General features: G+C 41.8%; 1 protein-coding gene across 10 annotated transcripts in view; it reads right to left on the bottom strand.

The window, feature by feature from the left end:
- Positions 1-16,206, bottom strand: part of Elmo1 (engulfment and cell motility 1) — a 532,930-nt gene that overhangs the window by 39,196 nt on the left and 477,528 nt on the right. For all 10 annotated transcript variants that reach the window (XM_074065278.1, XM_020158561.2, XM_074065279.1 and 7 more), the window contains one exon: positions 3,648-3,811. In XM_074065278.1, the coding sequence (XP_073921379.1) occupies positions 3,648-3,811 (164 nt within the window). The remainder of the gene's footprint in view (positions 1-3,647; positions 3,812-16,206) is intronic.

Genomic DNA, 16,206 nt, shown 5'->3' with positions numbered 1-16,206 from the left:
CTGACCTCACTATTCCCTGAACACTCAGATCTATTCTGACCCCAAGGCCCTGACACTGGTGGCTCTCTCTGCACGGAATGCCCTTCTTCTAAATAGCCTGCTACCCCAATCCCTTACAGAACTTTCTTCCAAAGTCACCATCCTGCCAGATACCAATGGCTCACACCTATAATCCTAGCTACCAAGGAGGCTGAGATCAGGAAGATCATGGTTTGAAGCCAGCATGGGAAAACAGGTCATGAGACCCTATATCGAAGAAACTCATCACAAAAAGGGCTGGTGGAGTGGCTCCAGGTGTAGGCCCTGAGTTCAAATCTCAGTACTCAAAAATAAATAAATAAACTCACCATCCTCATCCGAGACATCCATTCTAACTATCTTTAAAACTAGACTCTCAAGTGCACAAGTACACTCACAGTATCAGTTTTATTATTTATATATTGATAATATCAGGACTTGTTAAATTCTGTTTTTGAAAATAAAAGTGACAATTTCCTTGTGTAGACATTATGTGCTAAGCACATGCTAGATGATTTTCATACACTACTTTGCTGAATCCTCATAATAGTCCACTGATGTAGACGCTTTATCAGCTTCACTTTTAGAGACGAGAAAACAAGGCTTAGAACAGGTTATATAATTTTCCAAAAGAGACACATTTGAAAATGGTAGTACTGAAATCTGATCTGGGTCTGATAGCTACCCTGGTCCAGGTTTCAACACATTTTGTCTTATTGTTTTACTGCTGTTTTTCATTACATTTTCTCTTTCTCCAATTCAGTATTAAATTGCCCATTTGCAGACTATTTAAGCTTTTATGTCCATTACTTTGGACTAATTGTGTGAATGGACTTATCTTCCTTGTTCAGTCATACTAAGTAGGAAATAAAAAATATTTCTTCTTTCAAATCATTAATCAAGAACTAACAAACAAAACAGAGCTGTTTCTTCTACTCACTGGACATATATTCCCCAAATATTTGTTCAAATGGAGTTTACATTTTTTCTTCTTAAGATGCACAACCAATTTTTTCAGGATGAGATGTGTGGTTGTGGCTGATGGAGTCTGAAGTTTGCTGCTGTGCTGTGTGTGGCACACAGACAGCCATGCAAGGGGACAGTGCTATGGGGGTTAAGAGGCTGTAGAGCTGGCCTGACGGTCAGTGGAATCCCACACTGGAGGTCAGTCTCCAGCCAAGTTGCTTTCAGCTCAAAAATTCCATTATCATAACCCCCACACTTGGGATATAAGCACCTCCTGTGTGCTTTGTGGCAACTCACCTGTGCCTCCTATAACCTGGCACTGAGCAGTCTATGATTAACAGCCCCCCAGTGGGGTGCCAAGACCTGCGTTTCTGCCTATCCTCAGCACCTTGAGCAGAGGCTGGTATGGAGCATTTGCTCAAACCATGTTTGTTAAATGAATAAATGTATAAATGAAAGCAGGCATACATGATCTCCCTCTTTCTCTTAGGTGACTTGGGTTTATTGTATAAGCCATGTTGGCTGTTCTTAGACTTCATCCAACCCCACAATGGGTTCCCATCTAGCAGATCACTGCAGTAGACAAAACACATCACTGAAGAATGGTTCACTCTAACAGACAAAACATATCCTGGCTTCCACTTCCTGGGTTCAGAGACTGTGATAATGATCAGGCTGGTCCCTGGTCTTCCCACTTAAATGCTGCAGCTTCTAACACCTCTTCAGACTTTACTGCAGCTATATCTACCAGGGACTCCAGAGGGGCCATGGTGCTTTCTAGCATCATGGTCGAGTGACAATGCAAAAGTCATATCCACACAGGAGGTTTCTTTACTATTTGCTTTGCTTCTCCTTACCTAGTAAATGAAAAGATAGGAGCTTTTCATTGTTATAAGAAACATTCAGAATGTGACAGGCAGAGCCTTGGAAGTGAAGATACAGAGGCAGAGCAGGAGCAAAATGTTCATTCTGGATATGCAGCTGATATCCTTCCTTGAACAAAGTCATGGTCAAACATTAACTTAGAATCACTTGGCTTTAACTGAAGCAATATTAATTTAGAATCATTTGGCCTTCGTGGAAGTGATTCCTGAAGTCTTCCTTTACATTTTAAGAATAGCTGTCAAAAGCGTAAGTGTCCCTGTGCTTGTACATCTGCTGGAAGACATAAAATGCAGGATTTGGGGAATGTAGACCCTGGTCAGAACGGCACCATAGCCTCTCCTTTGCAGGTGAGAAACTCCATGTCCTAGGAGTCACTCAGGTATCTTGAGTGCTTGCTGTTTGGATTTCTGACTATTCTCTTCTGGCTGAGGACCAAGGCAAAACCCTCTCGTAAGGGCTGGTCTCTGTGAGGGTGTGACTTAGATGTCAGCCTAAGCACCTTTAAAGTGTTTTCTGTCCCCTGATGACAAACTTCATGTTTTCTAAAGTCTACAGTTTTTCTCCATGGTTTTTAATAGTACTTCTTAAGATTAAAAACAAATGAACAGTAGATGTTACTGCTTCGCTATCGTTTTCTCAGACCCATGTACTTTCCTGAATTAATTTCAGTCTTGTACATACAGAGAAGCTCTGATGGAGTGGAAGAAGCAATAGCCTAAGGATCAGCAGACTCAGTTCCAAGCCCAGCTCCTCCACCTGGTAGTAGGGCCCTTACTTCCTAAAGACTGTATTCTGGACTTTGAGTCATTGAGTGGGAGTAAGAGTTGCTCATTCCTAGGGGTGTAAGGAAATGAAATAGCATGAAGGTGCTTTGCATATTGCTACATATTAAAAGCAATAAACACATGAGAGCAGGAAACAGAAAAGCAAGACAGAGGGGCAGAAAGAGAAAGAGCCAGAAGCAGAAAAGGTGACAGCATGCTGAAGTGGCTTCAGAATTATACCTAGGTTACACGCTGGCTTCACATGGAAATTCAGAAGAAGCTGTGTCTAGTGTTCCACAGACAGAGTAAGTGTCAAAACACTCTTCCTACTTCCCATCTTTCCCTGATTTCCTTCTCCATAAAGTGGAGGGGTAGCAAAACTAACTGCTCTTAGAAAAGGACACTGAAGGGTAAATAGGCCAATTCTAAGGAGGGCTGAACCAAGGAAAACTGCTCTCAGGTTCAGGTTCAGACCATTTTAAAGATGGAAATATATAAAATTTTGTTCTGGTTGCAAGTGACATTTGATAGAAAGTCCTATAAAAAGGGGACCTGCTGCCTTCCCCTGGGAACTACAAGTTTACAGTCACAAAGGCAATACAAGATGCTCTAATGCCAGGCACGGCCAAATGCAGGAGTGGGTCTGCCTTTTTCTTGCAAGATGTCTCTCCACTCACGTGCATTTATGCTATGCTGGGGGTAATATTGCTTTAATGATCTGTGAGTTTCATTCTGGTTGGATCAAAGCATCATGCTTCTCAAAAAGCACTGACACAAAATACAGTTTCATGTGCAAAAACAAATTGCTTCATGTGTTGGAAATGGTCCAGAACTTTTTAGCTACATAGCTCTAGAGGACTGTCAGTGACTGGTTAAGTTCTTGGTTTAGATCCATTCTGCCAGCACCTGGCCCCCACCTCACCCTGCTCAGCCCACCTGGCCCAGCCCTTGTTCATTCTAGAAATGGTGTGTCAGAGCCTTTAGGGAGACGGAGGTCAGAAGTGGGTAACTTACAAAATTGGGCGAGACTGGAAATCTTCCTGGTTCATCCTCTCAGACTGGCGGATTTTCAGGATCTCGGTGTAGCTCAAGTTCTGCAGTTTGCTCTTGAACTGGTCCAGGGAGCTAGGCTTGGTTGTAAGTGCTCTCATAACCTGCTCCTTCACCACCTGCATTACCTGTCGATGAAAAGAAGACCATTATTTTCTTGGGGGCTGACCTTTCCTGTTCAGAAAAGGCCTCCAGAGTTCACAGCTCTTTGCCTTCCTAGTCCTTCATGCATGCTCAGCTCCCGCTTGAGTGTGCTTTTCCAAAGGGTAAACTGCCATTATGTGCACTTCCATTTTCTCTTGTATTAATGGAGCCACAAAGAAAGAAATGGTCTATATTGGAATAGGCTTGGGAGGGAGGGGTGCTCCATTTGCTCTGTACATTATGTGACTGCTGTTGAAAACAACACTGTAAACAATGCAAACTCAAGAATCAGAAATGAATAAAGGCTAAACAGCAGCTAGAAGCCTGCATATTAATAATTTCTTTTAGGAGAAAACTGCTGAGACAAAATTAACTGCGGAAGTTTGGTTGGCACCAGTTCAAATGAATGTTCGCAGATACCCACACCTCCCAGACCTCTTTCTGTAAAGGCCTGAGTGTTCATACAGATTATGCATTTGTAAATGTGAATGTGCTCCTGCTTCTTTGAGTCAGGCACTAAACAAAGAGGTTTATTAAATTAGAACAGGCATATCCCATTGAAACCTCAGGAAAAAAAGAATATGGTAATTTGCTGCATCAGGACAGGTCTAGCTCACAAGAAGGCAATTAACAATTGCCTCTATTAATATGGATTCATCTTCATCAGTATACATAAAGCAAAAAACACCAGAGAACACACAGGGGGACTTGTAATCATTTTTTTTTTTTTGGTGTGTGTGTGCATTACTGGAGATTGAACCCAGGGACAAGCACATGCTAGGCAAATGTTCTACCAGTTGAGCTACAGCCCAGCCCTTTTGTTTTTGAGACAAGACCTTGCTACCTTTGCCCAATCTGGTCTCAAACTCTTGATCTTCCTGCCTCCACCTCCTTAGTAGATAGGATTACAGGCATGAACCACCATGCCTAGCCTGGGGCTTATACTCTTGCTAGTGCTCTTTCTCTTTTCCTTGTCCATCACAGATAATAACAAGCACAACTTTTTTTTTGTTATTATGTATCAGGTGTGTTATGTATATGTCCTCTGTCTTTATCCACTCAGATCTATAAGGTAGATATTACGATCATTTCCACTTTATATATAAAGAAACTGAGACTTTCAAACATTATGAAGCTAGTCCAAAGTCATACAGTTGGATGGTATGTGGCTGAGCTGGAATTTGATCTCACAATTGTAAATATTCTACTATAGCACATCCCCTTCTTGGCATTCTTTGGGATCTTAAAAATGAGATGAAATTGTGCATGTCATATGTTGAATTCTTTGTTGTACATCCCCTCATTTAATCTTCCTTCCAATACAGTAGGGTAGGTATATATGACCACTGTGTTAAAGATAAAGGAATTGAGGAAGGATGGATGACTTACCTAGAGCACACATATCTAGCTGAATCCTAAGAGACCAAGTAGCCCAGGATGGTGGATATGTCATAGACTTGGTGTTGGCAAGTATGAATAAGGTATACCCTCTGTGAGCTAAAGGTTTAATGAGAGATGTGGGCATAGTCCAAGGTCATCACAATGGAAGTGTGGAAATGATAAAGACTGATGGATTTTGTTGGCAGGTGGGAGGCATTTCATTGAAGATGACACTGGATGTGGTTTTAGAGGAAGAATGCGTGTTCACTGATGTGGAAATAGATAATCTGGAACTCCACTACACATTAGCCACTTTGAACCTCTGCTATTTCTAAATCAGAACCGATTATATAAGGATTGTTTTTGTCCCTAGAATAATGACATAAAGGAAAAATTCCAGTTGACCTTCCACAGGATCTGCTTCTTTTTTTACTCAGGCAAAATGCTAAATTTGGAATGCGTGACAAATTTTGAAATTGTGCCCATCTTATATCATGTGGCATAAAAGGTGGTTGAATTTAGTCAGGGCTGAACTACAAAATTTTGTGTCTTATATGGGGGCCACAGGGGTTCCCCTTTCTCTTTTTAGAGAGCTTCAGAGTTGAGGCAAAGGGGTAATTGTTTTTTCATAGTGTTATTTGCCCTTTTGGTGGGGCAGAATATGTAAGAGAAACAAAGATAAAGTGATTAGAATACCAAAAATCCGAAAGTGAGTTTTAAATAGAACCAGGTTAAAGTTGAGAGAGTTTTAGAGCCATTTTCACATCTCTCATTTTATCGATGAAGAAACAGAAGCTGAGAGAGACAAGACCCAAGGGATTCCCTCCCTTCATGTGTTTCTCAAGGAGTGTCCCAGAGATGACAATTTCCAAGCCACATCTATTGAGACAGGATGTTAGGTCTAGTAAGTTAGCATGTGATCTGAATTGGCCAACCACCATCTGCCCAGACTCCTCTGATCTGACTTACAAGAAAACTGAAGCATGTTCTTCCCTCCTCAAATTGAGAACTATAAGACTATATTATATCCCTTAATATAGAGGAGAGTGTTAGATAAAGAGACCAATGCAACAGAACCAGAGAAGATAGAAATGTGATTGTGAAGAGAGTGTTAAAATGTTAATAATGTTAATAATGCTTTATTAAACCATAAAGTCAGGGCAACCTTGCATTTCGTGTTTTGGGTACATGAATCTTTTTTCCTCCCTTTTGTTAAGATGGTTTGAATGGGATTCTTGTCACATGTAACCAGAGTCCCAACAAATAAATTCAATGAATTCCAAGAGAAAAGTCAGCTTGTGGGGTTGAGGTGGCCCAGATAAAAGGGGAAATAAAGGGAAGTTAGACAGAAACAGTAAAGACTACTTCAATAAGAAAATGACTTTTCAAAATTATCTTTCATTTAGATGTGCATGGTTGTTCCCTTGTATGAAAGAGATGATGGTCTTTTATGGAATGGAGGCAATACAACTCCTAATTATACTTTAGGTTTAAAATTCACTCAGAGTTTGTTACAATAGCTCAAGACTTTGATCCCTGATAAATGTAAGAATACACAGTAGAAAAATCTTTAAATTCCCTTAAAGCATTCATACTTCAATTTGAAGAAAGCATAGAATGTTTCCTAAGAGTAGATTAGTTGACTGGGAGAAGAGGCCAGGTAGGCATCTAGCCCAAAGGGGAGGGATGCAAGTGATGTAGATAAAACACAGAACAGCGGCTAGTATGACTGAAGACTGTCTTGCCTACTTCATGTGCCAGTTTCTTTGATGCTGGCCCTAAGAGGTTCTATTGTTACTCTGTATGTCAAGGAAAAGATGAAAGATGTCATTTTGTTTTAAAGAATACAAAATATATACATCAACTGTCCCTCTAAGCTTTTGCAAAGTAGCTTCTACAACTCTTTCAATTAATGGTGCGTAGTCTCTATTAATGTTCCATATGTACAATTTAAACGAAGACATTCACAATCACTATTGTTAACTTTGCCTTGTTTGGAAAATAGCAGATCTTTTACCATTTTTTTTTTAAAAACCTCTAGACAGCATTGCAGGGGCATCAGCAAACCAACAGAGATAAATGTTAATTATATCACATGCTTTGCTCACAGATGCCAAAGAAAACCTGCTCTTAGAATCTGCACTGGCTATTGGTATTGACCCATTACTCAAGCAGTGTCTGGAAGTTGCTGGTGACATGGTTCTGGAGGACTCCTAGCATGCTTGTTCTCTGTAATAATGTTGTATGTTACAAAAATGTGGGATTCCCATAAGACTTTTGTATTTCATGTGGAGAAAAGCTTTTGAGTCCTTGGAAGACTAGGTTAAAGAATGGAATCAAGCATGCTCCAGGTGAAGTAGTCTAACTGCCCCAGGTTTCATTGCTCTTCATTTAAATGTGCTCCTGTGTCTTAGTCCAAGATGTACGGAGCATCCATGTGTCTCTAGCTTAGTCACTTCTCTGATCCTGCCTTTATAGGCACCACCTTTGTTCAGCACCTTGTATCCATTCATTCAACAAACAGTTTTGAGCACTGACTCGGAGCAAGGCACTGGCCCACACTGCAAGTGTTGTACTGAGTGAGTTCTCAGCCTGGGAAGGAAGATCTGACAAATACTGCCTCAGCCAAGGGAGGAAGTGATGGCACAGTGGAGCAAGGGGATAGACATTCATTCTACATATGCTGAGCCCTTGTCAAATGCTAGAAGGATGAGGACACAGAACCTGGATTTCCATGGCTTGAGGGGAGGCCCCATGTAGATACACTGAGGTCATTCTTGGGAGGAACAGTGTTAGTAATAAGGCTTGGAGGGAGGAGAGGAACACTGTGGATGGAGAAGAGTGTGTGGTGGTCTCCTTTAGTTGGAGAATGAACATAGCTTCAAGATGTAGTTAAAAGGCATGTGGGGCCAGATGGTGGGTGGTTTTGATGGCTAAGATGAAAAATTTAGATATTTTTTTCTGTGACTTATGACAAGACATCAGAAGATTTAGGGGTGTGCCATGGAATTCATTGATTTAAAGTGTATTGGGACACCTGTGAAGTAGTCATTATTTCTGCTTTAGTTGGAGTAAGAAGGGGATGCTGTAGAAATCTGCATGGTTGACACAAAACTTTTGCTGAGATTTGGAGGATGCTCAGGTGACGGAGAGGGAAGGCAGAAAGAGCAAATGCATGGGTAGGCAATCCATGCCTCAGGCATTAAAGAAAATATGCTTTTGGAATGTACACTATTAGCTTTCAGCAGATAGATGGTACAGGATGCAGTATCACTTCTCAGATTGTTTCCCAGATCTATGATTCTCAAGACACTCAATCTCTCTAAGACTCATTTTTGCCATCTGTAAACTGGGAATACTAATAATATAGAATTCATGGGGTTGTAAATTAGATAATACTTGACAACCTTTATGGCACATTGTGAATTTTTAACAAACATCAATTTCCCTTCCTGAGCCTTAATTGGCTTACTGTATAGTATTAGTAATAACATAGAATTCAGAACTGTTGTGAAATCTAAATAAGGTGTTATGTGCAAATAACCTAATGCAAGCCATGTAGCACATTAAAAACTCAACAGACATCCATTCCCTTGAATGAAGTCACTTATGTCAGAGGTTTATTCTATGTAACAGGATTTTCCTTGATCATATATGCACCACTAGGAACTTTCTACAAATGTAACTTGTCAGGCCCACCCTAGACTTACTACACAGACTCTATAGGAGTAGTGTCTAGAAGTCAAGAGTTTTAATGGTCTCCAGATGGTTCTGATGGTCAAGTCAGAATACATACAACTCCCCTCTGCGCCTTCAGTATGGTATCCTATATCCTATAGTGATTCTTTGTCACAGTCTTGTCACTTTCCTCACAGGAAAACAGCTGGGTTATTGGTGTATGCTTCACCCCATCTAGATTGTAAGTCCCTATTTCTCATTCACATTATAGCCACATTATTTAATACAGTATCTTCCAGACTGTAATAATGAGTGATACCTTCAATATCAAAGACTCTTAGGCTCCTCCTCTTCATCTGTAGAGTGAAACAACAACTAAATCCTTCATGGAACTATAAGACCATTGGAAAGGTTCTAAAGTATACTTCCATGAAGCCTAAAGAATAAATTCTGCTGCCTTGAAAAGAGTCTTAGGGTGCAGAGATCTTTGTAGGGTTCCTTCCAAGGCTAAGCTGGAAAGGGAGCCAATCTATAGGCAGGTAGAGGGGTTTTGGGGAGGTCAGAAGAATATATACTACTGGGCAGTGGTCAGTACTTGCAGAAAAGTACAATTTACCACCAATCTGTGGTGCCCATTGAATTGATTTATCTTCATAATGAAGAGAAAAGGCTGTCTAGGGAAAGACAGGTGCCAGTACAGTCCAGGTAAAAAAGGTCCACGTGGGAAAGAAATTTCAAATCTGACCATTTTTATTCCTAGAAATGTTCCTTTCACAAACAAAATGACTGAAGGATCATAATAACTAAAAATTGGAGGAATTCTGCCTTGGAGCAGGGTCTAGGGAAAAGAAGACCTTAAGTGTTCAGATGTGCAAAGGATACTTACCCTCAAACAAGGGATTATTTGGGGCTATATTCTAATGGTAGACTGTGAAGAAATGACCTTTCCCAGAAAAAGTCCAAGAAGCTAGGGTAAAAACCACTTACATTATTTTCCTGGCAAGGATAAGTACTGACTCAGAGGCAGGCTGTTGTTTGAGTCTTCCTTGCCCCTACTTTACTAGAGAGGTATTTAAAATTAGGGTGGATTTCTGGAAAACCAAAGTGGTTTTACTTTGAGGTTGTGGCAGAGCTGGGAAGTGGACCAGTTAGGCTAGGCCATGCAAAAAGGACATTTTGCAGGTTTCCTCTGAGCTCAAGGAATAATAGCATTTGTGTTTTCTGAATTTATTTTAGGGCAATGAGGCAGAGAGCAGGGGTTGGCAAACTTCTGCTAAGGGAAAGACAGTAAATATTTTATGCTTTGCTGGCATATGGTGTCTGTTTCAACTCTGTTGTGTCAGAGTGAAAGTCACAGGCAACATGTAAATGAACGGGTATAGCTGTGTTCCAATAAAACTTTATTTGTAAAACACAGGTGGTGGGCTGGATTTGGCCAGCAGTAACGCCCCTGTTGGAGAGGAAAAACATGTGGCTTTAGAGTTATATTAGTGTTCATTGCACAGCTCGGCTCTACCACTCACTAGCTGGGAAAATGGCTTGGCATCTCAGAACCTCAGTGTCCTTAAGTGTGAAACGGAGGTGATCATGTACAGTCAGGTTATGGAGAGGCAGCACATTGATTAATGCCTTCTGAGGTTCCCTCTGACTCACAGTTCTAAAGACATCCAAAGAAAATCTCCCCTGCAGCTTGTGAACAATTTACATACCTTCACCTGTTGTCTGTGGATATTCACAGCACACATAGAGTAGTTCAAGATTATCTCGTGTTGCACTGAACAGGAGTGGTTCTGACGTCACAGAGAGTTATTTTCTTTAAATAGTATTCTCAACTTTCACTCTAAATGGTTCCAGGGCCTTGGCAGATACTTTGATCTGTCCTTGCTCCCTTCTGCCACACATCCTGCCCTGGTGTTACCACTGTAGTCTCCCGGTACAGGGCCCAGCTTGCCCAGAGACCTGTGGGTCAGGTTTAATGTAAATGAAGAGAAACTGCTCTGAGATCACAAAGGGCCAGCTTAGCTGATGTGCAACTTCTGGTCTCTTTTGATTTCAGTATGTGTCCTCAATTATACCAGATGAACTTGAAACATTTTGTTCATTAATAATGAAAAAGAAAAAAACAGAAAAATCCAGCCACTCTGCATTTCACAAAGGGTGTGGTCAGCTCTTGGCAATCAGTCTTTGTAAGTCCTTTGACTCCTCCCTGCCTGTGTTTCTCCAGTACATCCCAGATAGCCCTCTGAGCATCCAGCTCCTATAGGCATCTACCTGAAGAAGTAATTAGGCCTACTTCAGAGCCAAAAGCCAGTTCATACTTGATGTGTGCAGTGAGGTAGTGTGCATTGTACCTCTTTCTCTGAAAGGTGTCAGTTCACAATCCAACGCGTGTGAAGAGATAAGTTTCCTGAGATGAGAAAATGAATAGTTCACTATGGAGTATTTCCAATGGTCAGAGTTCTGGAAAGCAAACTGCTGATAAGTCAAGGCCTGTTGTCTGGGTACCATAAACCTTTTTTTTGCAACTAACAAGCAACTCAGAGGGTATGTTTGGTGAGTGATGGTGAATTCTGAAGTAATGACCACAAATATGGGGCTGCTTGAACATGGGAACCAGTGTGTTCAAGAAAGCTGGGAATTCTGCTGTGAGATCAGTTTTGAGGTACAGTGTGATGGAATGCAGACTCTGCTTCTGGTCTTTTGATCTGTTCCCCTTATTAACTTCCCATATCATTCATGTTCACCCTGATCCCTCCTGGAAAACCTGCCCTGTTGCCTTTCTGGTTTGCCCAATAGCCTTCTAACCTTGGCTCTGGCCCCCTCAGACTTTCCTCACAGCAGCAGTTCATTTCAAAATGTAAAGTCAAGCTCTTTCTCTTTCTGCCATCTTGGAGGCCTGTTGGGTCCAGGATTTCTAAAAGGTAAATATGTCTGGAAGCTGTGGTGCAAAGCCATTTTCTTTTTTCTGGCTATAAGCAAGGTCTCTGGAACCAAAGGTATCACATAGCTCTTTTTAAAATTGAATATATTTTGCCCAGGATGACAACAAATTCTGCTTGGGCAAGAGATGTGCTTATGCATAAAAAGGAAAAAGAACACAGTGATTCCTGGTAGCACACTCAACCTAACCAGAGTAAACTGGGGAAAGGTAAGTCGTGTACATGGAAAATGGCATGGTTTGTGCCAAATTCTGAAACAACCTTCCTGCTAAGGCCATTGGACACTGAATCTGTATGATACTGTACCCCTAGATGATTTAAACTAATGAAAAGTAGATAAATAAAAGTGGATTTGTGCTAAAAAATATACATATGCAAAGACAAGCCTATCTTTACTTGCTTAAAACCTACAGTGGCTCAGCACTGCCTTTGGGGTATACACCAGACATTCCAATGTGTTACCTTCCACCTGCTCTCTGGCACATCCATTCTCACTGTGCCCAAATCTTCACTCTATGATCTCACTTCACCGAGAACTGCCTAGAAACTCACTCTGCACCCTTACTCCCCATATCAAGAACCTCTTAGTGTCTTGGACCTCATTGCTGTGCCTTGATGCCTGCTGACTTTCCTTCTAACATCTGCTCATTGGTCAAGTCTAGGCTTAGAAGCTACCAACCTTGATAATCCTTCCTTAACCTGATGCCCTCCTGCAAAGTCAGGTTAATGCACCCATTCTCCCATCATAGCACTGACTGTACTGTGGCAAAGAGACCTGTGAACTTCTAGTTTGCTACTTTGTCTCCAGGGTCTGAACAGCTCAATTACATAGTTAATTACTGGGGCAAAAATGCTTGTTTAATTTGTGACTGACCAGCTTATCAAATGATCAAAAGAAAGGAACAGCCTCTAAAATCAACTCTCAAGCCCACAGTACAACAGAATTTGTGATGTGCCTTGTATGTGTCACCCCTTGAGAGAGTCTCATCCTGGACTGGGTTCTAGAAACAGATTCTATTTTGCCCGGCTCCCCCAGGGATGCTACTGTGAAGCTGGGGTTGAGAGTACTGTGATTCTGGGGAACAGAAGGGGTTGCTCTGACCCTCACTACTGCCAGTGTGACTTACAGATGTCAGTCCAGGAGCTGAGTCCTCAGCTGCTGCCACTGTTCCCCTAAAGTGTGGACAGAATTAGTGCAGTCACCAGAGACAGTCAATTATGGTCAGCGAACCATGTCTGCTTCCAGTCTGCTTGTCAGGTCCCTCAGATGCAGCTCTTCACTGGGCTGCCACTCTCTAAGGAAGCTATAGCCACCGTGTGAGAGGCATCTGTCTACTCAAGTCAGACCCACTGTAAGAAGAGCAGCTGACATCTTCCCAAGTAGCCCGTAGATTTCTGAGCAGCAGTCAGGGTCAGTGTCACCAGATATTTGATTAGAACAGAATAGAAGCTTGTGTGCCAACCTCGACTGGGCAAGCTCATGGCTGGGCCTATTATAGGAGAGTACGAAAGGTGACTTTCAGAGTGTGAGAGCAAAGCAGAGGTGCAACACAAAGGGAAAGGGAACTGCTGCTCAGTTCTATAGTTCTATCATCTCTTTGCTTTGGTTTTCAGGTTGTGATGAAATAGGGATGGAAGGGTAGAGGGTAGTGGGTAGCAGTGCTTGGGCAGCTTCTAGCATCCTGAGAGTCTGATTATCATCCAAATGGAGAGCTCTGAGGGTCTTGGTGTTAGCCCCCCAAATAACTCATCATATAATTCCTGACCCTGTAGTTCAGCCAGATGCTAACCAGGAGGTACCCCATTCCAAAGACTAAGACGTGGGATTCTAACAGCTTCCCTGCTCTTCCTGAGAAGGACTTTAAAGGTTTAAAGCATTTTTTATAGCCAGTAAAGATAAATAAATAAGCCTTTCAGCCTGTGATTCATCTAAAAATCAGTCAGGGCTGGGTTTGCGAAGAACAACGGGTAGGGAGGCTGCATCCTTTCTCCCTTCGGCATCTGTAGGAAGCTGAAGCAAAGGAGGAGACGGAAGAGGTGAGGTTTGGTATCACTGATTTCTCTGTGTAGCCTGCTCTTGAGGGGAGAGAGATCAGGAGGCTAGCAGCTGTGTGACAAACTGCTTCTTTCCATTGAAACAGAGAGCCAAATGAATACGACAATCAGGGTAAATGTGCCGGTCAGCTAATTGAAGGCCCTGGTCGGCAACAGGAAACTATTTTCACTCGTGTCTGATGGAGTCAGCCTCAGGCAAGAAGTCCAAGCAAATCATATTAGTGGGTGGCATTTAAATCCATGACTTTAAATAAACAAGTCAACCAAGTCAGTCAAAACTTGTGACTGTGTGTGTGTGTGTGCGTGTGTGTGTGTGTTGAGGAGGGAGAGACAGAGGAGACAGGAGGAAGAGAGGGGGGAGGAAAAAAGAGAGAGTGAGAAAGAGAAGAAAGGAGAAAGGAAGGGGAGAGAAAAAGAGAAGAGGGAGAGAGAGGGGACAGGGAGAAAGTGTGTGCGTGACAGAGAGTGCAATGGGGCTGATTTTCTTGGATTTTCCATCAGGTTTGGGTGAGAAGGGTTACATATTTTTACTTATTTATTTATGGAGGTACTGGGGTTTGAACACAGGACCTTGTGTTCAAACTTAAGCCTCACCCCCAGTCCATATTTTTTAATTATGATGTTACTTTTTGGTCTTCTAATACCTCTTCACAGAACTCATCCATACTTTGCCAAGCAAGGAGACCACAAGCAAAGACTTTTCTGAAAGTCTTTCTGAAGTTACAAAGAATGAGCTTCTTGGAGTTACAGTCTCTCAAATGGGAGGAGCTTGCAGGGTACCCTTCTTTTGAAGCTATGGCTGCCTGATGATAGAAGGTGAGGGGATGATGGCCTTAATTTACTGGGAGCTTCCCACTAATTGAAGTAGAAACTGAAGAAGAAACTGAGCCTGGATAGATTCTTTTTTCTTAAGTCACACAGTCATTAAGCCAAAGTACAAGGTGATAACAATGATGAACTCCCTGTTGTCTTTGTTAATGAACACATGGTATGCACAGGTATGCTTTCAACATTAGGGGTTGCTTGTTAACACATGTGAGATCTGGTCATTGCTCCTTCTTCATTCTATTCATTTTTAAGGCGTGGAAAAGGAGAGAATGATCACCGTGTTATCTCCCTTGGTATATCTCCACTTCTGTGAAGGTTGGGACTTCACCCAATTCATCTGTACATTTCCAGCATCTCATATCAGTTTTATGAACATTTGTGGAGTGAGTTAATGGAAGCACTAAAAGCAGGATGGAGAAGAAGAATATCAGTGGGTACAGATAAGTCGGCCTCAAATGATTCTAAGATTAGTCACTATTAAGAAATAAATGAAACGTCTCTGGCCTCATTTTCAGGGTAAAACCCGGTACCCTGCACGTTTAGATCTCTCCGCCTACTTTGTATTCACTGTTAAATGGTGACAAATGGAAGAGGACAGTCTGCCCCTCTGGAAGAGAGATTTAATAAACTTTTCTTAAGCAGTCTGCTCAGGCGAGACCATGGAGGAAATGGAGTGGGAAAAGCCAAGTCTGGCTCCCATAAACTAACTCTGCCATCAGGCAAGCCTGCTGGATCCAGGGGCAATCTGTGTGGTTGCTTCAGCAAGTCACTCCACAAGGAGTGAGCAGCCAACATGGACCTGCTGGAGGATGCTCCTCAGTACATAAGACTGGACAGTGGAGGTGCCACACGTTTGGATTTCAGAGTCTACTGGTCAAAACTCAGTGATATATACAGTGGTCCATAAGGCATGCGTTCCACACTCCCCAGGGATACTGAAATTCGAGATGCTTTAAGGCTCATATAAAACAACGAGGTATCTGCATATAACCTACCCACATCCTCCCACGTGCTCTAAATCATTTCTAGACTACTTAAAATGCTAATGCAATGTCAATGCTCTGTAAATAGCGTTATAAAGTCTCGTCTAGGGGATGACAAGGAAAAAGCCTGTATATGTTCAGCACAGAGGCCAATTTTTTTCGCAGAATACTTTTGGTCTGTGGTTAGTTGAATCCAAGGATGGAGAACCCTTGGACATGGAAGGCCAATTGCACAAGAAAAAGTTGTTCTTTATCGCCTGTTTCCAAATTCTTTCACTCTTTCGCAAGCATCAGACTCATAGTGTGCTGTAGTAAGTGACCCGTGTTAAGTTGAGACATTGGGAATGCCATGGTATACATTTTAATTTCTAAATAAATTCAGTGGAATTAGCAACAGAATAGCTTAAGAATAAATGTTTTCATTTTCTAAATTTATCTAGTAAATATTGGTTCCTGGTATTGCATTAGAAGTTTAATCAGTCCTGAATTTGTTCAGTTAGCATTTATTAAGCACCT

The sequence above is a fragment of the Castor canadensis genome, chromosome 2 (genome assembly GCF_047511655.1).
Source record: "Castor canadensis chromosome 2, mCasCan1.hap1v2, whole genome shotgun sequence".
In the NCBI taxonomy this organism is placed as follows: domain Eukaryota; kingdom Metazoa; phylum Chordata; class Mammalia; order Rodentia; family Castoridae; genus Castor; species Castor canadensis.
This window is presented reverse-complemented; position numbering and strand designations above follow the sequence as displayed.